The 26,140-nt window shown below is 38.7% G+C and overlaps 1 protein-coding gene across 4 annotated transcripts in view; it reads left to right on the forward strand.

Moving 5' to 3' along the window:
* The first annotated feature begins 790 nt into the window (after nucleotides 1-790).
* The window catches only part of CCBE1 (collagen and calcium binding EGF domains 1), a 193,663-nt gene continuing 168,313 nt past the window's right edge, over nucleotides 791-26,140 (forward strand). For 2 of the 4 annotated variants that reach the window (XR_015742402.1, XM_026715470.2), the window contains exons 1-2: nucleotides 793-1,053; nucleotides 1,230-1,310. Coding sequence is in view for 3 of the 4 variants with exons in the window: in XM_026715470.2 (XP_026571255.1) it covers nucleotides 893-1,053; nucleotides 1,230-1,310 (242 nt within the window). In the remaining variant the exon portion in view is untranslated. Of the gene's footprint in view, nucleotides 1,054-1,229; nucleotides 1,311-26,140 lie in introns of all 4 variants that reach the window. The other 2 variants (XM_087927442.1, XM_087927441.1) reach the window with 2 other exon arrangements.

Consider the following 26,140-nt stretch of genomic DNA (forward strand, 5'->3'; position numbering starts at 1 on the left):
CAAGCTGCCAGCCCCGCAGGACGTGCTCCTCGCGCGGGGTCTGGCTCTCTGCCCTTCTCTCTCCCCCCACACCACTCCAGGGTCGCGATTCCTCGTGGCCGGCCTTCCTTTCCCCTCCCGCGACAAACTCCTCCCCACCCCGCGCCCCTGGAAAGCGGCTGGCCTGGCCTGCAAGGTTGCACAAAAAGGCCCCCTGCCAACCGGATCGCCCGCTCGCCCGTCGGCTTTTTCGAGGGCGGCTCGCTCGCCCCGCTTTTCTCTCTCTCTCTCTCTCTCTCTCTCGACGGCTTCCAGCCGCTAGACTTAGAAAAGCGGGCCCCTCCCGCCCTCCCTCCGGCACCTCAGGGGAAGGCGGCTGGGCTGGCCCTCTTGCCCTGCCCTGCCCCACCGCCGGGTTCTTCTTCCCCAGGTCCGCATCTGAGGCGGGAATCCTTTTTTTTAAAGTTGAAGGGCAACCGCCGGAGGCCCCCTTCCCCGAAGGCAGCGCGCGCCTTTCCTTTCTCCCCGCGCCCCAGACACCAGCTGCTCGACCCGGTCCGCCTCTGCCCTCAGCTTCTCCTGCCCGGCGAGCTTCAGACGAGCCGCCCGCCCTCGCCGGCCCGGCCGTCTCTTCCTGCCTCCCTCCTTCCCTCGGCTGGCCACGCCAGGCCAGCCCGCTCTCCGCTCGCCCTTCAGCGGCGTCTGGTGGCCCCTTCTCAGTCCTGCCAGCTCCGCTTCCCGCCGTCCCGCAGCGCGCCTGGGTAGGGAGGGTGGGGTGGGGTGGGGGGGGGGCGGCGGGAGGGGGTGAAGGGAGGGCAGGCAGCGGCCTCTCCGCTTCCACCCTCGCCTGCAGCCCGCCCGGCGGCGGCCAGAGCCCGTGCGGCGCGGATCGCGAGCCGCCGAGGGACGCCCGATGGTGCCGCGCGGCGACGGCGGGGGAGGTGCCAGGCGCCTTCTGCAGCTCGCGCTGCGCTCGCCCTCGCGGAGCCTGCGCCTCTGGCTGCTGCTGCTGCTGCTCCTGGCGGCCCTCGGCCACGCGTGGACCTACCGCGAGGAACCTGAGGAGAGCGACAGGTGGGTGGCGCGCGCGGCGGGGCGCAGAGTCGCGCCCGCGTTTTTTTTTACCTTTTCTCCCCCACACCCTCCCCGCCAACCTCGCTTTGCCTGGTTCTCCAACCGGCGCTGCGCCGCTTCCGACGCCCGTTGGGCGACTCAGCGCCCGCCTCTCTCCTTCTTGTCCGCCCTCGCAGGGAAGTGTGTTCCGAGAGCAAAGTCGCCACCACCAAATACCCGTGTTTGAAACCCGGCGGGGAACTCAGCACCTGCTTCAGGTGAGTGGCGCCGCGCGCTCGCCGCGCCTTGGCCGCGGGTTGGAAGAGCTGCGGGGGGGTGGGGGTGGCGCGCGCGCGCGGGTGTCAGCTTCTCCTAAGGACCGGCGAGAGGCCGGTTTTGGCGGTTGGGGGGGCTCGGAGCCTTCCGTCAACTCGTAATAGCCGGGCTGCCCGGTGCTCGCAGACTTCGAAGGGGGATCCCCAACCCGTCGCGCATGGTCGCCCTTAGCAGCAAAGAGACCCGTCGAAGCCTTATCAGCCAACAGGTTTATTAGAGGAAGGGGCGTCTCTTCGGCGCTGCTGCTTTGGCTCCAACCCCCACCAGAGATGGGAAGGTGAGCAGAGGCATTAAAAGAGAGAGGGGGGGGTAGTAGGTGGATAAGTCCCTTTAGGATAGTAGTCACGGATCACAAATGGATATCTGTGTCCCAGGATAATGTTGCAGGATCCAATCTGTCACCAGAACCAGAGGTTTTTGTCTTCTGAGCTTTCGAACCGGTGCTGAAGCCCATCGTCAGGGAACATCTTATATTTATGGATATTTGAGGAATTCTTAAGAGGTCTGTAAGGGACGTGCATAAGTGCGCAATCGTGCCTACAGTCCTTGTCCTATTGCCCCTATTTATTCGTACCTATTTCCTGTATTTTTACTCATGTTTATACTTATACCTATTATCTTGTAAGCGATTGACAAATCAAATAAATAAATAAAATAAATAAAATTCAGAGAAAATTCATGTCTGCTCCCAGCACTCCAGCATGTATTATTGGCCCATTACAGTCCCTTCCAAACCAGTGGGGTCTTTTCTTCAATTTAAACCAGTGGGTTCTTTTCTTCAGATCTTAGGAACCTTCCTTACTTGCCCCTAACTTTGGTGCCAGCTAGGAATCTCATTTTCTAAGACAGGTTTAAATCCTCGTAAACTATACAGGCGTTTCATTAATATTTATTTTGACCATCTCAAATTACCTACAAGGTGTTTTGTCACGGTGACTTGGTGGGAGATCAGGTGATTGGCAGATATTAGAAGGAGGCAGGATGGGGGCTGGTGATAGGAACAGCAGTGTTCATGCCCTATAGTTTTTGCTGACTCTTGAGTGAGAGAGAAAACTAGCTCAATAGTGAAAAAAGACAGCTGATCTACTATCAGCCACTTATTCTGACTTCAAACAGCTGTGAAGCTGGCCATGAGCAGTTACAAGCAGGCAGGCAGAGGATTAAACTGCAAGAGTCTTGACTTGAGTGCTTGAAGTTTTTTCTCATTTGCCCATGGCGTGATTTTGTGTAGCGATCACTGCTTCCTTCCAAGTCCCTTCTGCCTTGAAGTTATAAATTGGATCTAACATAAAAGCTGTACTAAGGCATTTCACAGATAAGTTTGTTCGTTTTAGCCTGAAATGCATTTACTGCCTTCTCTCTACCCTCACAATAGCTTTACATAAAAGTGCATGTAATATTCCCACACGCAAGAGGAAAAGATTTTTTGGTGTATAAGGAGGCAAGGCTGTTCAACCTTTGTATATTTCTAATTACAGCTGATTGTCAGAAGCTTCCATAAGCCTGCCCCCTGATTACTCTGTATAATTAAAACATGAAATCCTAGAAAAGCTTTCTGTACTGTCATGTGAGCCAGGCAAAAGACATGTTTGATCTAAAGAATTAAAAATGGGTTGTATGTTCATGCTCCCATGTGTTCTAAACCACTATTTTTGGAAGAGAACATGAAGTCCTGCACAGTCCTTATATATATGCTTATATATCCTGCACAGTCCTTATATATATGCTTATATATCCTGCACAGTCCTTATATATATGCTTATATATCGGAGCTACAAATTCTATTTCTTTTTTGTTTGATAATTTAAGGGTTTTTTAAATAAAAATATCACAGGTGAGGATCGTAAAAATACCTCATTTTTTCCTTTTTAGTTTAACACAGAAAAATCAAGAGATATGGGAAAATCCTGAATAAAATTACTTGTATTCAGAACCCTGTAACCTGATCTACCATTGGTTTGTTTGGAATGTGGTTAATTCTGCTATTGATAGTCTTTTTGGTTTTGGTTTGGAAGAGTTTTCCAGTGACTCTGAAAATAGCTAGGAAACAAAAACCAAAACATCTTGAATATTCATTAAGTCCTACTGAAATCTGTTTCTTTAATGAATGACGATGATCTAATTTAAATTTTAACTGATTTTGTTTCCATGTAGGTTCTGCGCTCCTTAAGCATAGTCAAAACATTTTAATTTGTATATGTAATTCAAATTATGAATCATAGCAATGGATCTGTAAACAGATTCCCACTAACTAACAAACTTTGCTCTTGTATTGTACAATGTGTGCTAATTGTATTCAGAATTACAAAATATTTTAAAGAAGCAATGAAAAGTGAAACATAACAAACTTGTACTTCCAAACAGATTGAGAATCTCTCTCCCTCTCCCTCTCATAGTTCAGATATGAAGTTTTTTCATTTGTAGGAACTACTTTCTCTACAATCTTCCCTGCCCAAATATCTTTTTTTAATTGTTTAATATTCCTTTCTATGTTGAGCAGTGTGCTCTCTAGGTGTCCAAGGTGTTAACATACAAACATCATTTTCATCATTATAATCATATATATATATAAACAAATATGCAATAATATATAAACAAATATATATAAACAAACATCAATCATATTATAACATATTTTATCTTCTTTAAAACACGTAAAAGAAGATTTGATTAGCCATCTGACAATCACTGTGCTTTTCAAATGTTACTTTATGTATAGACTATCTTGAAAACTTAATAAATTGACACCTACTTTCAGGGGGAAAAAGAGAATTACAGAATGTATTAATAGCTAAAGGTTAGTGTTGCTGCTATCCTATTTACAAAATTTACCAATACGTGTAGTGCTGAAAATCTAACTGCTGTAATTGATGGTTGTTTTTTTCCTAGTACTGACAGGAACTTTGGGGGGAGAAGGAAGGCAGAGAGTATTTATCACAACTTTTTAATATAAGGGAACCAATATTTTCCTTCAGCTTAGAAATTGTGTTTTAATTATAGCAGTGCCTAAACCAATGGTCAAACCACAGATAGTCCATGAGGATTATTGACATGGGTCTTCAGCCTTCCTGCATTCACCATTGGTCACTTGGTCTCTGCTTGCTTGCCACACCAATATGTTTCACTTCTTGCCATCTCAATGCCCTGTTTCCTGATGTTCACCACTACTCAGTTCTTTTGATATTGTAGAACTCTTGGTGTTATATGAATTCCATTTCCCTAAAAAGATCGCTCTAAGGAGCTTGTGGATTGGTGGTGATCAAGTGGGGATTTTTTTGGTTCCTCTCTGGAGGCTGTGAGACAGCACTGCTTACATGGAAGGATAATAGTGGAATACTAATTGTTTTCTTTATTTTGTGCTAATACCTTAGTACTAAATATAGAATAAAAAAAGCAAATGATACAATAACATGTTGGGGATTTCATGGAAATAAAAAGCCCATGAGATGATGCAAGATGCATCTGTACGATGCTATTCCTTTTGCCTACAGTCTTATTTATACAGTAGTCCTGATTTAAATTCTCAAATTTAGAATTCTCCTGGTTTAGTGACTGCCTCATTGAGCAACTGTTCCAAATTACAACAGTGATGACAAAGTACTGCCATCAACCAGTCCTCACATTTATGACTTTTGTGGGTCTGTAAAGCAAAGGAAAGCTGAAATAAGATCAATAGGCAGAGTCACAGTTTCACTTATGACTGCTTCACTCAGTGATAGCTGTCAGTCCCAATTGTGATTGCTAAATGAGGACTAAATGAGCATTGGTATGAATTTATTTCTCACAACATTAATTGTTGTTTTAGATTTGTTTTAATTTTTTTTACATTGTTCAGAGACATGCTTATAAGAAGGGCAGCTAGATAAATTTGCTAAGTAAATAAAAGACAATGTTACAATTGGTAATAATATCATAATATAAAATAAGGATGCTCTAAATTAAAAGGTCCAGGACAATATAATATTATAGAATAATATTAATCTCTATACTTTCAAAGGAACAAACATTGATTTTAAATCAATTTTATATTTAATAAAATAAGACAATATTAAATAAGTAATTCATATTAAAATATTATAAAAAATAACTTTTGAGAACTCTAATACAAAGTAACAGTTCATTCTTTGCAATCATTCTTCTGCTCCCAAACTGTCTATCTTGTACTAATCAAGAGCTGTCTGCTGTTTATACATAACATTTTTTTCAGTTTGTTACATTAATGCTGGGCTTGAATTACTAATTTGTGAAAATGTTTCAGTAGCAGAAAAACTCATTGAAACAGACAAGTGAGGTACAACTAATAATTCTAAAATTCAGAGCACAAAACAAGGGCAGTTCCTAACTTGACTATGCTAAGTAGAATTTTGATTTCATGCAAGCACAAATATAACTGTGATTAGCTAATAGATCCTCCCACCTGTTTGTACATTTTATGATATGAAGATTTTTTATTTATTTGTGTTTTTTTAAAAGTAGTACTCTTTATTCATATTGAAGATGTCATTCCCCCGGCACTTAGACTGGTCTTTACCTTTCTGGCCTAAAGACTTGGCTTTGCCATCTTGCCTAAGGATAGTGTTGGTGTGTAGAGTCTGTGAAAGACTACATTGTTGGTAAATTGCATTATATTCTGGCAGACTACATTTTTAATTGTTTTTACTGCTTTCAATGGGTTGTACCGGTTTTTGTTGTGCGTTATGGTATTTTTTTGTGTTTGCATTTATTTATTTATTGCATTTTTTGTGTTTGCATTTATTTATTTATTTATTAAATTTTAAATATTGGCCATTTTGCCATCAAGTGACTGAAGATAAAAACTACAGTATAAAACATTAACATGATTATGTTATGTTAAGTTAATAATAATAATACTTTATTGTCATTGTATATATATATACACAGTGTACATATACAACAAAATTCATATAACACCCAGAGACCAGACCCAACATGCACACACACATGACAATCCCCAAACACATCCCCACCCGCAAAATTCCCCGCCCCCTAAAAACACACAAACATCCACACATATGTTACACTACATTACATTATATGGGTGTCAAACTCGCGGTCCGCAGGCCAGATACATCACATGTTGGCCATGCCCACTCAGTAAATGGAGGGAGACGCGACAACAGCATGTTGTCGTGGGTTTCACACCCATATTATATTACATTACATTACATTATATTATATTATATTACTAATACTATACTATACTATATTTATTAACAAAAATATTAACATTATATTAACAAAAATATTTAAGGAAGAAGCTAATGTACAAGGGGCTGGAGATAGACTCTCAGTTTTAACTTTGTGAGCCTTGTATGTGAAATATAAACATAAAGCTATATAAATTAAGCAAATAAAAAGAATAGTCTCTTGAGTATTTTACAGAGTAAAATCATCACCCATAAAACCAAGACATTTCCCAGATCATAACTCCCACTGGCCTAATAAAATAACTTCAAAACAAAATCCTAGAGATCAGTGGAGGAATGGCCATTAAAATCCAGTGGGTTTCACAACACCCAGTTGTGCGAGGCTACATGGGATATTCCACAATATCAAGGCTGGGGATATTCCACTTATGCTGTTGAGAAGATGCAACCCCAAGCAGACGCTATGGAGGATGTTACAAATTGTGCTAAATCATGTTTGAGGAGAACATTCCCAAATACAGGCAGTCCTACAACAGTTCATTTGATGACTGATTGAAGTTACAATGGCACTCATGTGAGTGTTCTTCACATGACCGTTGCAGAATCCCCATGGTCACATGGTCAAAATTCAGACATTTGGCAACTGACTCATATTTATGACAATTGCAGCGTCCCAGGGTCATGCAATCACCTTTTGCAACCTTGGGACGAGCAAAGTCAATAGGGAAGCCAGAGTCACTTAATAATTGTATTACTAACTTAACAATTACAGTGATTCACTTAATAACTTTGGCAAGAAAGGTCGTAAAATGGGACAAAACTCACTTAACAGCCATCTTGCTTAGCCACTGTAATTTTGAGCTCAGTTGTGGTTATAAGTCAAGACTACATGTTTTGACAATATTGTCAAATGAAGCCACGAGTGTGGGTTCATAAATCAAGTTTGAATTCTTACCCAAAAATTTGGATTAATTTTTCATATACAAAGTTTAGTTTAAAACGCTGTTCTGGATAGGATAGAAAAGTATACACAAGCGCAATCTTAATTATTTTACTTAATTTATTTATATTCTTTAATAGAGAGAATGTTTGTTTAACTGAGTGAGCTGCACATTTTTCCAAATATTTATTTTGTGGTCTATGATAATGGAAACAATGGCCTAGGCAATTTATGGTAGAAGTTATTCTAAGAGCAAATTGGTGTTTCTTTTCTTTTTTTTCAAGTTGGATATGACTCAAGTGTTTGCAAGACAGAATTGATATGAATATTGAAATAATGTGAAAGTTTTCTGGCACTGCAGAAATAGTTGCCATATAAAGATAGCATTGCCATTTTCTAGTTCATTTTGTCTTCTATTAGCCAAGTGGTATTGTGTAATACACAAAAGCATTGCTTGCAGGTTTTAATTACACATTGCATCATTTTAAGGTAGCATTGTATTTTAAGTGAAAGCCTATAAAATATCAGCTTGGAAATGGAAGGTTTTGTAAGTGATTTACTTTGTGTAGAATTTTGATATTCTGCAGATAGTAGCATTGAAAGACTGATGTTCTTTTTATCAATAGAATGGATTAAGTATGTGCAAAATGTTCCTGGTTCCATGCACAAACCATTTCAACTATGAAACAGCGACATTCAGCTGGTCATTCCATGTGGATTCAGCTGGCTTGGTCAAAACAGAAATAGTTGTGCTATGGGCAGAAATATTATGGAAGAGGGACAGGGACAAAAAGGGACATTGCCTGTTATAAATAGTGACTAAGGGAGAAAGAGAAAGATCAATGAGTTGACGAATAGGCTACCTAGAGTAAACAGAGAAATGAAATGCACTACAGGTAGTCCTTAACTTATGACTATAATGGAGCTTGCCCATTACTGTTGTATGTTGAAACAGTTGTAAAAGAGTCAATCTGATTTGATGACCTTTTTGCAGTGGCTGTTAAGTGAATGTGATGGTCATTAACAGAACACTGCAGTTATAGTTACCCTAACCCAGCATGTGTACTTCCAGATACATTTCTTGGCACCTGACAAGTGGTTTGACATTGCCTTCTTCCAGTATGTTCTTTCACTTTCCAAATTTGCATACAGCTATTCAAATAACAAGATTCAACTTTACTTAACATCACTTAAAATTGGTTATTTTGATCCAAAGATGCTTTTTCAGGAGGCAATTGGAATTTCTTGTTTTTTCTTTGAAGACATTTCACTTCTCATCCAAGAAGCTTCTTCAGCTCTGACAGCAGAGTGGAGAATGGAAGGACTATTCTGTTAGAGCTGAAGAAACTTCTTGGATGAGAAGCGAAATGTCTTCAAAGAAAAAACAAGAAAATCCAGTTGCCTCCTGAAAAAGCACCTTTGGGACAACCATGACCTGAATGACTGAGAATCTCTACAGACTTGATTGTTTTGAATTCAACCAAACTTAAGTAACTGATATCATCTTCTATGACCTATATTGTTTGCGGAATTCAAGCCTTAATCTCTAAAGGTTAATAATTCAAATTTTATTTTGAAGTGAACATTTAAATATTTGCAGCACAAAAGAATAATGCCACATAGCAATATAATAAGGCAAAGTTAAGGGAGAAAATAATGAGGCCGATTATACTTCTTGTTAAGGTACTATGGGTGGGCTTCAAAGAATATTAAAAACAACTTAAGAAAGAGCATGCGAACTATTGTTTGAATATGCAAATTATGTAGCTGAATCATAATCAGAAAAATATGCATGTGTTTTTGACTGGAATACAGCCATCAGCTTGAAGGGCTTCCATATAAAAGCTAAACATAATGTATCTGAAACATAGTGCATTTGGCTGTGTGAAAGTGTGAAATTGCTGAGACATTTCTGCTGTGATTATCATTGTATCAACAGTACATACTTGGTGTATCTGCAAAGGTCTGCATTATGTTGTTATGACACTAGAAGACTCGTAAGATGTGCAACTATTGTGGTTTATATGAAGTAGCTTTCAAGGGAAATACTCTCTTGGTGCTGAAGTCAGAAGATAATGTGTGTCTTTGAGACACAGTGTGTGTCAAAAGCAGCTGATTACCCTACATGTGTAAACATTTGCTATAAGCTGCAAGCTAGTCAAGAAGATGTATGGCAGGCTTAATGGTTCCAGGCTGTTTATAAAAATTGTTAACTAGACCCAGGCAGACAGCAGTGATTAACACTGAAAGGGTCTGACATTTTCCTTAGTAAATACTTTGGCCTCTGTTGGCATTCAAAGCTGTTTTGGTGCAGCCAAATGAAACTAATAATTACTTGTGCTGCTGGGTGCACCTGATGAAAGCAATTCCTTTTCAACTTTATGGCACCAAACCACTCTCAAGGTTTGCTTATTATTGGTAGATCCCCTGATCTGCAGCTTTTTCAGTCCCTGCATAAGGAAGGGCACATGAAAGATTCCCAAACTATTAATTTGACTTTGTGGCTGCAGTCCAACAATGCTGTGCAGTATGTGGATATATGAGAAAATGATGTACAGAACCTTGGCATTGGTAGAGTTTTCCTCTTCTATAACAATTTACATTGCTAAAGAAGCAAACTTTCCTGATTTGAAAATTGATTTTTTAAAAGGGGGTGGGGGGTGGGGGGGCTGTAGAGCAAGCTTTGGCAAGAATCTCTGATCCTGGAAGCATGATTGCCAGCAACAGCTACAAGGGAGTCAATTATATGAGCAAATAAATTTGGGTATCCTTAAACTCCAGGGGCAACTAAGGAATTTAGTCAAGCCAAAAAGAAAAACATTTTCAGCTGAAATTTGGAATAACTTTCAGTAAAAAATAAAAGTCAGGAAAAGAAAAAGGGGTCTAAACCTATGCTGGAATTGTAACCAACAAGAAGGGACATTTTATAATGCTTGGTGGATGTATAAAAAAATCAGAAAAATTTGGAATCAATTACATACACTAATAGAAAGATTTTAAAGATACAATTGAAACCAGAGATATGGGGGTTTTTTTTGGTATTGATGGATAAGCAGCTGGAAAAAAATTATGGAACTTTGTTTTTATATATGATAACCACAGTGAGATTAGTATATGCACAAAGGTGGAAAGATTTGACTTTATCCATAAGAGTCAGAATGCATGGTTTTTGAGGATTAGAATATAAATAATGGATTATAGAAAAATGTAAACAATGCCGTAACCATGGAGTAAGAGGTTATTTTACATTTATACTTATAATTGCTGTAAAATAAAATCAGAAGCCATATCATTACAATTCTTTTATTTTATTTCTGCATTCTTTTATTCCTTCTCTCATTTCTCACCCTTCTTTCATAGCAGATATTAGTTCTGGTTCATTCTTGCTCTGTATCTAAATTTTTAATAACATGTTATTTAAAGAGGAAAAGAGAAAGGGGGTTCCTTTGTTTTTGTAGAAATGCGGCTAGTTTTCAACTTATGACTGTAATGGATCCTTCATTACACATGATCTCCTTGCTTAATGACCCCATTGTAGTCATTAAGTGACCCCACAAGTTGTTAAGCAGAGCATGGAGTGCCTTGGATGGGGGAGGCACCAGGAGTCCAACTGCAGTCCCAGCCCCACACAGCCGCAGCTCTCCAGCTCTCGTGTGTCTGCCTTGGACCTCCCCCATTCCCCGAGGCACCCTTCCCATCTTAATAAGTCCCCACAGGCCTTTGCCAATTTCCCCACCCCTCTGGAGCCCTTGGACTTGCTTCCCTTCCTATGGGCCCTACATCTTCCTCTCCACTCCTCCGACACAGATTGGTCATTTTTCAGAAAAACTTCAGGAAGCAGCCGTTCTTCTATACAACCTTCCTACACAGTGGAGGCCGCATGTTGCTGTCCCGGAAGTCCCCAAGGGTGCCATTTTGGGAGCAGCTGCAATGATTAGTGGCCTCTTCAAAATGGTGCTTGCTTCCTCGGCAGTACCACACGGCTTCCTTTGTATAGAGAGGTTGAGAGGAGAAGCAACCAGTTTCTCCCCCTTGAATGTGATGTCCAGGGGGTGGGGACAAGAGTGTAGGATGCGGGGGGTGGGGGATACATGCTGCGGTGTCCCTGCAATTGGCCGTAAGGTTGGGTGGGTGGATCGCCAAACACCCACATTTTTTTTATGTGACTGCGAGGGCAACACAACACCCATAACCTCAGGCCAAAGTTATAAGTCTCTTCATTCAATGGCTTCCTAATTTCAAACAGTTATTAAAAGAATGATTGTAAGTCAAGGACTCTTATCACAAATGCTGGGGTGCGTAGGATCTAGATCAGGGGTGCCAAAATTTCATTGAGGGCCACATCAGGGTTATGTTTGATCTTTGGGGGTTGGGAAATGCGCGTGGCCAGGGGGCATGGCCAGCTTGATGTCAATCGTCGAGGCTTCATTTTCAACCGTGATGGCCTCCTGCAGCCCTCTGCCAGCAAAAACGGAGTGTACATGTCCTCCCTGAGCTCTGTTTTGCTGCTGTTTCCAGGGTGACCTTGCAGGCCAGGTCTAACACCCAGTGGGCCAAATCCGGGTCCCAGGTCCTGAGTTTGATACCCCTGAACTAGATAATTCTAGTAGTGGCCAGATATTTATGCTAAGCTGTTTTCATTTTTCTAAACAAAGGTTTTGAAGTTGCCGATTCTAGCTTACTGCAGGCTCTCTATTTATTGGGCTTAGTTATCTTCTACTGGTGTCTCATTAAAAATGAGAAGATCTCAATAAGGGGAAGACTGTGACCAAACAGGTCATGAACTCCAAAAGGCATCTTGTTGCTCAGGTGACACAATCTGGTGTTATAGTTTTTACACCGCAGTCACTGTTTGAGTGACTAATAAGCAAGAACAAAGTAATGAGGCAGTGATGGCGATGTGTTAAAAGAAGCAGTACCATAAAGGATAGTAGATTATTAACTCCATCCATTCTGAGCTAGAAATGGACAATATGTGATCTTCCATAACCTTTTGGACTCATTCTCATTAGACGTGTTGGTGATCAGCAATCTCTGTTCTCCATCCCTCCCTAATTAATTTGTGCTGAGGGAGAGTGGATGTTGTCCAGCAATGAAGTAAGATTTACATACAATTTTATCTAGGGCCTGTTCAAAATCTCTCATGCAGATAGATTCCTTTAACTCAGTGCTATTTTGATGTGCTGTGATGTCAAAGTTTGCACTGACTAGGATAATGGAATTGTCTCCAATATATTTGAAGGGCGTCGTGTTGGGAAATGTCGTATGAATGCATTCAAATATATTGGAATGGAAGTGTTTGGGACAGCATTTATTTTCTTTTTCAGCCTCTATAGGAAATTTTGGATAACTGCCTACTGAAAAATTAGATATTTCTCCTATTTGTTAAGGATCTGCAGGTGTGGGGTGTGTGTCTCTGTGTGTGTGTGTGTGTGTGTGTGTGTGTGTGTGTGTAGATAGATGATAGATAGATAGATAGATAGATAGATAGATAGATAGATAGAGGGAGGTCTCTATAGAGATGCATACTGTAGATATAGATATAGTGACTTCAGATGCTTCACAACTCAGTGGAGTGGATCCAGAGAAAAACAGTGCCTCATTGGACTTCTGGTTTGTAGGGCTTCGGCGGCAGGCAGGAATCCACGATCATGCACGGTTTCTGCCTGGGCTCGCCTCTGGAGCATCCCGAGCCAGTCTGGCTTTGCCGCTAAGCCGCCGCATAGAGGTGGCAAAGATGGGGGAGATCCCAGCGGGGTCGAGGGAAGCCGCATCTTTCCTCCCCAGCTGGCTAAACTCCCTTTCCCGAAGGCGAACGAGCGGCAGTCAGAAATGGCCGCCTCAAAGAAGCACTCATCTGGAAAAGAAAGTGCAGGAGGAAGTTAAGAAGTGAAAGTTTTGGCTGACCAGGATAAGAAGCAACAACCAAGGTATCCTGGAATTTAAATTTTAAAAAAGATACATTGCTCCCAAAGAAGATTCGGAAGCAGCGAATGAGTGAAAAGGGAAAGTTTTTTTTTCTTTCACTCTCCTTCCTTACGTTGACAGCGAACAGAGATGAATGAGAAATCGGAAAAACCCGCTTTGGCATCAAGAGGTAATTAAACCGGATAATTAAATGTCAAGGGGACAATAAGGATTTCTGAACATTAAAAAAAAAATTTTTTTTGCTGTAAGTGGGAAGGGAGAGGAAAAGAATAAGAGTAGGATTTGGAAGGAGGAGACTGCCTGGAATTTAAAAGAATCTGATTAAATTCTAACAAGACTTGTAAAAGATACATATTAACTGGAACTTTGCAACTAAATAGTAACCCCAGGAAGAGAAAGTGAAAAAAGAAGAAAGTGTTAAAAGAAACAGCTTGTGTGTATTTGGATTGCTTGGCGACTTTGGGACTTTTGGAAATTATATTTGAATGACTAAAAACACTTGGATGGTTGTTTGAAAATTTTTTTACAGTGGCATCACTTGTGGATGAACTGAAAATGGAATTTAAAAAATATAAAGAAGAGGAACAAGAAGGGAAGGGCTCTCATGGGTCTGTTTTTCAATTCTTAGAAATGGCGATTTGTACCTATGAGAAACTGCAAGAAAAGACTGCGCAACAAAAAGGTTGGGACAAAGAAGAAGCCATCTTTGATGAACAAGTAACTTTATTTAGGGAAGAAGGGGGAAAGGGGGGAAAGAGAATGGAGACTTTGACCCCAAAAAACAACCAAAAAGGGAAAAATAAGGTGAAAAGTGGATATAATATTAGAAAGCAACAGAAAAGGGGAACACAGAAGAGGGAAATAGAGGTGGAGAGACAAGGGGGTAAAAAGGGCAGAGAGAAGAAGCAAGGGAGGAAGGAAGGGAAGAGAAGCTACAAAGGTGTGGAGCAAGATGTGAAGAAACAGGACTTATTTAGAGATAATGGGTAAAAATTTAACTGAAAAAGTGATTCTGCAAAGGTACATAAGATTGTATTGTTATATTTGTATTAGAAATAATGTTAGAAAATTGGAAACAACATATAATTAAAAAGTGGGATAAAATACTCAGTGTAATTCAGTGAAACTTTTGTGAACAAAATAAATGAAATAAATGAGAGAATTGAATTAGGAAGGAATGGGAACATTTTAATGACACAATGTTTTAAAATATAAGTGAAGTTGGGGGGAAATAATTATGGAAAGTTTATAAGTGTTCCCATAGAAGGATGATACTTGTTTGAAGTAGTAATGTCTAAAATGTTTAAGATTTAAATGAATAATAATATTAACAATAGATTTGAATTGATATGGATTGTTGTTTTAATTATATTATATATCTATTTTTTTTTCTTTTTAAAATATAGTGTGTAACTTTAGAATGTACTAAGCAGAATCCGAATGGAAGTTATGTATTATACTAAGTGTTATAAATTTAGGGAAAAGATATAAAGGCGTCACACTCCAATCAGTGATTATAGGAGAAATTTTGTTTAATGAGAAAAGATAATAGACAGCTGGAAACAGGACAGACAAAGAATATAAGTATAATGATCTGAATTGAGATGAAATAAATAAAATAAAATTAAGAAAGTTAAAAGAGGGGAGAAGCTATATAGAAAATGTAGAATGGTAATAAGATATGGAATGGTATATAAAATGAACATGAACTTGAATTTGTGTCTGTACGAAGAAATGTAACCCGGGATCAAGCTGCTTTCAAAAAAGATGTTTAATGTTTTATGTTTTGTTTATGTTTGTTTTTAAAAAATCAATAAAATTTCTTTAAAAAAAAAGAAAAAGAAAAACAGTGCCTCATTGAATGATCTTCATAAATCCAATACTTCTCAGTGTTTATTTCCATCTTAAATAAAAAGAAAGAACAATCATGCCTATGACTGATTCCTGCTGTTGAATTTTAGCAGCATCGTGGGTATTAAAGTTCCAATAAAATCTGAGTTTCACCTTGCCAAACATCTGATTTGCCTTCTATTTCTGCACTTTCTGGACATTATCTTCTATTTTTAGAATATTTTTATTTTCTAGATTAGTACTTTATATAATCTCAAAATACTCTTCTCTGCTAATGTCTACTATTTATCTGACACTGGTTGTTAAACAAAATGTTTGTATTTGTCCTTCTGAGTAATTCTGCAAAGGCCAGTTTATCTTTCTTACTAAATTATACTGCCGTATTTGGATGACACAAATTGGCTATAAAAGGTTAGAAAAGAGAATTCTTTTTCTCCTACCACACCTGTGTCCTTTTTTTCAGGGCTCTCCAACCTTGGCAACTTTAAGCCTGATGGACTTCAACTCCCAGACTTCAAAGCTGGCCGGGGAATTCTGGAAGTTGAAGTCCTCCAGGCTTAAAGTTGCCAAGGTTGGAGACCCCTGCTTTGGTTGGTTCTGACACAGAACTTCTGATAGATTCAAGTCCTTCCCACGCTGGTAGGTTCGGGTTTGTTCTAAACACAACAGAATTCTCTGTACTTTCTTTGCCTTCTTACCAGTTAGCTAAATGATAAACAGGTTTGACAGAAACAAGGAGAGATGGAAGTTGTTGCTGAAGTTACTGTGGACCATGTGTCTGGTGGAGGCCACAATTTTCTGTGGAAGAAAGACTTCCAGGAATGTCAGGGAAGTGAGAAGATAAGCAGAGGCAGCTGCAATTTTGCAAAGAAGAAAGGAACAAGTAAAGAGGTAGCGTTCCAGTAGCCAGAAAAAGGATATGCAGAGAGTGAAGCAGAACAAAGGCAGAATGCTGGAGGAGAAAAAAAAATTAGGAAAAAGAGGGATTGAAAGCAAAAGTTAAGAGAAGGGTAGTTAAAGAGCGCATCACCCATTTTGGCAGAGATGATATCTTGATTTATAGGGTGCTCTTTGAACGTCTCAAACAATAAGCTGTGAAAGTAGCATACAAGACTCAGATACAAAGCTAAAGACAAGTACTGGAACACTCCGTAAATGTCAGTAAGTGAACAGGAATTAATCTGAAGATTAGAAAATGGGATTTAATAGACACTGAGTGAAATACTAAGGTTTAGGATGTTTTGTTAATAAACTGAAGTATAACTTTTATAACTGTTGACCAGTAATCAAACTCCTAGTAGGGCAAAGAAAGCCTTACACATCATTTGGCTCGTGTGTCTACAATACCAAACAAACTCATGGCATTCTTATAATATTAGACAGAACTTCTTGGAATGTCCACACAATGCGACTGGAGCTTTTCTTCAAAGAGTCTGACATTACTATGAGCATATGGAACATTTTAAATGCTAAAGAAATCTGCAAGATCTCCAGGGCTATTTTGAATTATCAGTAAATTAAGTGAAACCCTCCTGTGATCTTCCAATTTTTTAAAGGCAGGGGAGAGACTGAAGCTTAGCTGGACTTCATGTGTGGTTTTCATTCAAAGTGTCAGGGATCTGTCTCCATTTGCTTCCAGCAGTGTCAAGGGCAAAATTACTTTTCATCCCTAACTACTATTGCTTTTCCCCCTTTAATCCTCTTTGTGGGCATTTGCGGAAGGATGTTCATCTTTGCACGTAGCTTTCTCAAGTGCTTGTAAATCCTACCAACTATAGCTTTCTAACAAAAATTTAAAACAGACACGTGCATAGGATTAGATGGTTTAAAAAGGCTTGATAGAAAATTCCATCTGTCTACGCAAGATGATTTGAACAATGGTGTTCCATAAAGGGTAATTTAAAAACCATCTCAATTTTTCATATTTGGATTTCAGTTATCTCCATTTTACTGGGGCTAAGCCATTCCATTGACTCAAGTGGTTTATGGATTGCAGCCAAAACAAAGCATATGGAAGGAAATTACTGGATGATTGCATCTAACCAGTATCTGTGCGGTATTGTCTTATTTTGGCATACGGTACAGTACGAAATTGTGATGTACCATGTAATCAAAAGATTTCCCATAACATCCATAAATTTTAAGGTGGGTGGTAGCATGGCCACATCCTATTCCTCCACAGTAAGCTGGTGCGGTAATTCATTCAAAAGTTAACAAATTAAAAAACTGAGGACAACATAGTGTGACTTTTCCAAGGCCACCCAGCAAAATCCTTGGCTAGGCTCTGATTTGAACATGAGTCAAGAGCCAATATAAACTTTTTTTTTTCATTTATTTGGGAATTGTTTTTGTAAACTGCCAAACCAGTGGGCTGGTTCTTTGAATGGCAATGGGGCAAATTGTTTAACTTGATTTTCTGCAGATCTACTCAGAAATAAGCCCCGAGTTCAGTTGGACACTCTTCCATGAAAGAATGCTACAGAACAAACCTACATGGCTTCATTTCAAAATAAGTTCTATTGCATTTCTGGAGCCTGTACTCATGTGTGTTTGTATTTGCACTTGTTGGGGTAAGTAGGTCCCCTGAAATGTCAGAGTTTATTGAGTTGCATGCCTCTCAACCGTTGGGGCATGGATTTTAGAAATCCTAAGAGGCCCAAGTATTTCCATCTTGAGGGGCTCCTATAACTTTATAATAAAAATAAATTAATGACACATGAAAAGTAAATGAGGCTATAGCAGAACGAGCCCTATGCTTTCTAGCTTATTCCTTTTATTGGCTACCTGGCAAAGCTTCTACGTGCCACCCAAGAACTATAAAGAATGAGGGGCTTAAGAGTTGTGGGGTCTGGATGGGAAAGAACAGAATCCAGCTCAGCCCTGGATGATATTATTATTATTATTATTATTATTATAATATCTTTAGTGAAATTCACAGCCTTTGGGGCTGGTTGGTAGCTTGAGTCCTAACCAAGGAAAGGATCTAGGAACTGTTAAGGTAGCGTTGGAGGATATAAGCTGTTCAAAGTAGGGTGGTTTTTTGTAGAATCAGGGTACTGAAGTCTGATAAATTCACAGTTTCCAAATAGCAAGGTAGCCCTTTAGGTATTGCTCCAAGGGTGGTGGTATTATTATTATTATTGTTATTGTTGTTGTTATTATTATTATTATTATCACATGAAACTCATTCAACTGAACATTTAAAAATGTATCACAAATACCAGTGATTGGTTCTAATGGTTGATATGGTTGCTGCCAGCGTCCTAGGTATCGATCAAGTATCTCCTTAAAATATACGATGTTCCGAGTAGCACGTTTTTTTGCACTTCCGCTGGTATTATTGCAGGAAGCTTCAATTTCTTGATGTGTTTTGTAAAATTCTTGGACATGGTACCAAGTGCCCCGATGATAATGGGTATCACTGTTACATGTTTCATCCATAACCATGTAGTTTCAATGGCCAGATCACAATATTTCGTGATTTTTTTCCTCAGTTCTTTTTCTTCGACTCTGGCATCTCCTGGTACAGCGATATCAATAAATTGTACATTTCAGCCCTCGACAACCATAATATCTGGCATGTTGTGTTCCAACACAACATACGTCTGTATTTGAAAGTCCCACAAGATCTTCACCATCTCATTTTCAACAACTTTTTCTACTTTATGTTCTCGTGACTTTTGGATACAGGTAGGGTGTATTTTTTGCATAATGACCAGTGGATTAATTTAGCAACTCGATCATGTCTAGCTTTGTAGTCAGTTTGTGCGATTTTGCTGCACTCACATATTAAGTGTGAAACAGTTTCAACTTTGTCATTGCAAAGTCAACAGTTTGGATTGTCAGTGGATTTTTGTATCTTCGTGTTCATGGCATTAGTTTGTAGTGCTTGTTCTTGAGCAGCAAGTATTAAACCTATCTTTTTTCTTAATGGTTCCTCTTAAGCCATGCCCATGTCAAGTTGTTATCACATTTTCCTTCAATGTTTTTCAAGTGCTTTCCATGCTAAGCTTTGGTTTTCCATCTATTTAATCTGTCATCCAGCTGTTTTTCCTTATATTCTGCCTTTGTTGCTGTTATTTTTATAATGTTCTCCGTTTTCACAGCCTGCAGCAATTTTTCTGTCCTTTGGCTCACATAACCATTCAGACTTCATTTTTTTCTTCTTCTGTAGGTTGATGGATTTGCAATAGCCCGCTACCCCCTATTCTTCTTGGCAAATATAACCTGTCAATGTCATGTGGATGTAAAGCAAATAATAATAATAATAATAATAATAATAATAATAATAATAATAATCAATCATAATCATAATCATCATAATCATCATAATAATAGTTGTTGTTGTTGTTGTTATTATTCTACAAAAACTGGTTCTACCAAAAAACCACCCTACTTGGAATAGCTTATATTTGAATTCTTTTATTGTCCAAGTGTGATTGGACACACAAGGAATTTGTCTTATATCTTCCGACGCTACCTTAACATTTCCTAGGTCCTTGGTTAGGACTCAAGCTCTTGAGCTACCAACCAGCCCCAAAGGCTGTGAATCTCACCAAAGATTAACTACTACCACCACCACAACGATAACAACAACAACAATAATAATAATAATGCTGGCAGCAACCCATATCAACTATTAGCACCAGTCAATGGTATTTTTGATGCATTTTTGAATGTTCAGTTGATTGCATTTCATATTTAATGAATACAGTAAATAATAAGAATAAGAATGATAATATTCATTGCACAGTCAGCCAGATATTTAGACGAGGTTTGGCATTTTTGTGTACCTATCGAGTCCTTACCCAGGACCTGGGATAGACAGATCTGGATGTTTGATGGTGTTGTACGGGTATCGTCACAGGATGGAAGCTGTTCCAAGTAAAGCCGCCTTCTGCAATTGACTGATGGCAAATTTGTCAATGCCAATGGTGCTCAAGTGGTGCTCCAGTTGTTTTGGAATTGCACCCAGGGTGCTATTACTATTGGTACTATGCTTGCTTGTCTTTGCCACAGTCATTCTATTTCTATTTGTATATCTTTGTATCTTGTCATCTTCCCTTCTACGGTCTCCAGGCACTACCACATCCACTATTTAGACTTTTTTGTCTTTCTTATCAACGGTAGTTAAGCCTGGGATATTATGTGGCAGGTGCCTGTTTGTTTAAATTCTAAAATCCCAGAGCAATTTAACTTCTTCATTTTCAATGACATTTTCTATTTTATGGTCCCACCATTTTTTGCTTGCAGGCAAATGATATTTATTGCAGATCTTCCAATGCACCATTGCTGCTACTTTGTCATGCCGCTGCTTATAATCAGTCTGTGCAATCTTCTTGCAACAGCTTACTAGGTGATCTACTATTTCTTCAGCTTCTTTATCATCATCTTCATCATTGACATTTGGGTTCTATCTAGTATATTATACTTTGATTTTAAACTTTTGTGCACCATCCAGATTTATTGTTGTAGGATGAAATGGCTGTGCAAACTCTTTTAAATAAATAATTAAGCCATTATCTTGCTGATCTGGACTGGAATTATTGGATTAATTGGATTAGGTATAGAAAGGAATCTACAAAAGAATTCCAGGGATGTAGAATAGATTGAGAATTTGGGGGGGAAATCCAGAAGAAGGCAGTAATAAGCCATCTCCACACCACAACTAAGAAAACTTGCATGGAGACTTTTCTGCTATTGTTACAACTATATAGAAGAAAGTGGATTGTCAATTTAGCACACATACGTGCTGTAACTGAAATAACAAGTTGTTCTTGAATTGTTCTTCAAATAAATTGACTATTTCTTCTTGAAACACTTGCTTTATTTTTATTTTTTTAAGCATTGACATACTGTCCATCTTATAACTGAACCTGGGCAGCTCCCAATCAAAAGTTAAGATAACATATAAAACCATATTAAGACTATAAAACTTAAACACATTAAAACATTAAAAATAACAAAAGCCTGTCACTGTCAAAGTTCTCTGATGTCTAATCTTATTCCAGTGCTGGGCGGGGGGAGGGGGGGGAGCCAGATCTTCAAAGCTTTATGGAAGGCTGAAAGGGTAGAAACCTGTCAAACTTCAGAGGGGCGTAGAGTGTTCTATAGGGCAGGGGCTGCCATGGGAAAGCATTCTTCCTAGTTCCCATCAGATGGCAATATTTAGGGGAAGGACTAGGAGCATGTCCCCTCTGTCCTGATAGGATGGGCAGATGTCCTTAAGGAAAGGTATCGTACTGTTAACATTGAAGCTTGTCCCTTTAGAAGATATTTTTTCTTGCAATGCGCTGCAGCTTCAGATAGTAACTGTAATAGAAACCAAGCACTCCATAGTGGCAAAAACTAAATAATTAGTTTTAATAGAAAAGAATATATGTAACTCATCTGGAATCCTTGGTTCTCCCTGAACTTGAATTGCTTGCAGCCATTTCATAACCAACTAGGTAATATCATCAGCATTGATGAGTGTGTAGTTTCCTCTCTGTTTATATGTCCTGTGGTGGGGTTATGTTTTTTTTCTTTGTAGTTCCTTCATTAGAAGGAATTACATGGTTTTGCTTTATTGTTTGCCTGGTGTTAATCCCTTTTCTGGGTTTTGTTAACTGAAGAGGATGAATTCTGGTCTGTTTATTTCCTTCCTAGCCTTTTTAATTATCCCTTTAAATGATGTATAAATGTGGTTTATCTGTATGTGTCTATTAATGGCTGATTTGTCAGAATGCCAAACCCTCTGGGTTTTGATAACTGGAGAGGATGAATTCTGGTCTTTTTATTTCCTTCCTAGCTTTTTTTAATTGTCTCTTTAAATGAGGTGTAAATGTGGTTTATCTTTATGTGTCTATTAATGGCTGATTTGTCTGAATGCCAAACTTTCATGAATTCCTTAACTCAGAGAGCACCAAGGACTCCACAACAAGATTTAAATTCAGCTTTCAACTACTTGGAATTGGATTTCATCTTCTTGTATTTCTTGGAACTGAAATTATAAGCAAAGATATTTCAATTGATATGAGGAAGAATTAACCCTCAAAAACATCTTGATTGGATTTATAATGATTGTTGTGTGGTGTGTATGTGTGTGTATGTGTGCAAGAGAGAGAAATGGATAATATGGCTTGACTTACTTTTTACTTTTTGTTGTTAATGATTTTTATTTTTATAAGAACACTAAAACATCTGTTGAGTTATAACTGAAGTCTGGCAGCATCTTTTTTCTTGAGGAAGTCTCTTCTTCATGGTTCACATTTAAATTCTCTGTTTCTTAAGTAAATAAAGTAGCATGTAAACAAGACCTAAATGCATAAAAATGAATTTTTAATCAATGTACATGTGCAAGATGAATATTTGCTAGAGTTGAGTGCATTACAATAATTTTATTTTCATGTCCATCTTCAACATTGGGATCGTGATCAGTTTGGTATAGTGGTTAAGGTGCTGGCCGAGAAACAAGGACACTGTAGAGCAGTGGCCCCCCAACCTTTTTCGAACCAGTGACCAGTTTCACGATTATTTATTCTTCCATGGACCGGTACCTGAGTAACGTGAGACTCCACCGCCATCGGGACAGCTCTTCATTCGAAGCTGCCCCCCTTTGACGAAACTGAGGCGCGAGCACCCAAATGCCGCTTTCCAACTGAAAAACCGGAAGCACTTTCCAACCAAAAACCCGGAAGCAACCGAAAACCTGGAAGCGCTGTCGAAACAAGAGTGGTACCCAAGCTTTGCGGCCTGGTAAAAAATGATCCACGGACCGGTCCCGGTCTGGGGACTGGTGGTTGGGGACCCCTGCTGTAGAGTTTTACTCCTATCTTAGTTAGGTAGGAAAGCCAGCTGGGTGATGTTGAGCCAGTCATTATCTCTCAGCCTAACCTTTTCCCCATTTTTCTGTCATTATTTTAAAAGCAATAGAAGAATAAAGGTAAAGATAAAGCTTTTCTCTGTCCATTCATGTCTGACTGTGGATCAGGGGTTCCCAAACTTGGCAACTTTACGACTTGTGGACTTCAACTCCCAGAATTCCTCAGCAAGTTATCCTCAGCCAACCAGCAATGCTGGCTGGAGAATTCTGGGAATTGAAGTCCACAAGTCTTAAATTTGCCAAATTTGGAGACCTCTGCTCTAGATGGTGGTGCTCATCTCCATTTCTTAGCTAAGGGAGCCAGCATTGTCTGAAGACATTTCCATGGTCATAGGTCAGCATGACTATATTGTATGCTGAGATGTATGGAATGCTGTTACCTTCCCACCGAAGTGGTACCTATTTATCTACTTGCATTTGCATGCTTTTAAACTGTTAGGTGGGCAGGAGCTGGAGTAAGTAAGACGAGTTCACTTTGTCTTGAACCTGGGCTGTCAGCTTTCCAGCTAACAAGCTCAGCATTTTTAATTGCTGAGCCATTGCACCCCAATAAAAGAACAAATTTAAAAAAATGGTTACCACAGTAAAAACTAAACTTAGAGAAAAATAAGAGAAAAAAAGAATAAAAAGTGCATAAGAAAAAAATAAGAAAAAGAATATAGTAAAGAAAAGGTATAGATATATAAGAATATAAAGAAGTAACTTGCAACGTCCAATGTAACAAATACAGATAAATTTATAACTCTAAATAAATAAGCAAACAAAGCAAATTTGAATACTTTTTATCTACAAAGAATCTTGAAATGGCTGGCAGGAAGACCTTGGGGGGTCCTTGGGACCTTGGAAATCATGCAGCCCTGTGCAGGAATCCTCAAACCATCTTTGGGCAAATGGCTGACCAGTCTTCTTTTGTAAACCTCTAGTGATGGAGCACCTACAGCTTCAAAAGGTAGACTGTTTCATTGCTTAATCATTCTCACAGACTTGAAATCCTCCTCCTCTTCCTCCTCCTCCTCCTCCTCCTCCTCCTCCTCTTCCTCTTCCTCTTCCTCTCCTCCTTCTTCTGCCATATCCATCATCAGATATTGGTGATCATGTTGGCGACCCTATTTTTTATCAACTGCCACATGAAAAAGTGCTGTTGAGATTTGTCCAAACCAGTCACTTAGATTTTGAAGCCACGATGTTCTTCTATTGCCTGGACCTCATTTGTCTTCAATCTTTCCTTGGAGTAAGTAAGAGGAGTATTGGAGGATTAAGTGAAGTGTGACATATTTTTCCAGGTGTCGCAATCACATGTCCAAAATATTCCAACTTTTGCTTTTTTATGATCTTGATGATTTCCCTGGGCTTTCCCAGGTGGCTTATCACCTCCTCATTTCTGATTTTATCAACCCAACCTATACATAAAAGCCGCCTGGTAAATCCACATTTCAATTGCTTCTAGTCTCTTCAAGGGGCTTTCTGTCAAAGACCAACTCTCCACTCTGCACAACAGAATAGAAAAGACAAGGAAATTGCCTCCTTATTTCAAATTTGGACCACTCACTATACAGTAGTAATGCTTCCATTGATTGTTTCTTGTCTTACTGTGAGTGCTCTGTGGAATAAATCCACACCCCTTGCCCTGTGACATCTGTACATATATTGGAAGGTTGCCATCATACCTGCCTTAACTTCCTCTTCTTTAGGGTAAACATATCCAGTTCCTTTTAACCTCTCCGTGGAATTTAGTCACCAACCCCATTACCATTTCTGTTGTTTCTTTCTACTTCATTTCCCCTGAAATAGCTTCTTTGTGTTCCAGGCATGGTCCCTAAATAAGATGCTTTGAAGACAACTCACTTGATTCTGTATTTAATTGAGCAAAGAGCTTGACAAAATGCACTGTTTATTTACATTATGAGTATGAATGAAAAGTAAATTAAAAAAAGCAGAGACCACTTGACCTTAGTTATGTTTTGGCATATTGCTTTTTTTTTTTTGAAAATTTTATTTGGGTTTTCACAAAAACAAAATACAAATAAAACATCTTTTTTGAAAATAGCATGGTCCCAGGTTATCACTTCTTCATACAGACACAAAACTCAAATTTCATGCTCATTTTTATATTCTATTCCATATCTTACTACTATTTTATATTTTCTACATAATTTTTCCCCTCTTTTAATTTTCTCAACTTTGTTTTAATTATCTCATTTCAAATCATTATATTTATACTTTGGTCTGTCCTCTTACAATTTCACATTATCTTTTCTTATTAAGCAAATTTTTCCCTGTAGTTACAATTAGAGTATGACACCTTTATATCCTTTAATTTTATCCATTCAAGCTCTTATTTAAGCTTCAGTGTATAGCTTTAAGATTATAGCATTCAATATAATACATAAGTTCCAATCGAATTCTGCTTGGTACATTCTTAAAATAGAACTATATTCATATATATATTATATATATTATATATCATATATATGTATGTATGTATGTATGTATGTATGTATGTATGTATATGTATGTAAATAAAATACATTCCATTCCAATTCAATTCTATCATTAATATGCATTAAAATCTTAATATCTTTAACATTTCTTTTCAATTGAATATTATACTTCCTTGGGAACACTTATAAACTTTCCATAGTTAATTCTTTTTTTCCCCATATTTCTTACTTATATTTTTATAAATCATTACTAATAATTAAAAATGTTCCCTTTTAATTCTCTCAATCATTTTAATTCATTTATTTATTAACAAACATCCCACTGCATTACAATAAATATCTTATCCATCATCATATTTTCTAAAGTTATTTCTATTTGTAATATAACAAAGGTATCTTATGTACCTTTGCAGAATCCCTTTTACAATTAAATTTTCACCCATTATCTCTAAACAAACTTATGGTTACAATCCTTATATCTTTTCCCTGTTTCTCCAGTTCTTGTTTCTGTCTTTTACAACTTCTTTTCCTTGCCTTCTTCCCCCTCTTTTTCTCCCTCCCCCTTTCCCCTCGTCTCTCT

The sequence above is a fragment of the Pseudonaja textilis genome, chromosome 2, assembly GCF_049901715.1.
Source record: "Pseudonaja textilis isolate UNSWEBS1 chromosome 2, rPseTex1.2, whole genome shotgun sequence".
Taxonomy (NCBI): Eukaryota; Metazoa; Chordata; class Lepidosauria; order Squamata; family Elapidae; genus Pseudonaja; species Pseudonaja textilis.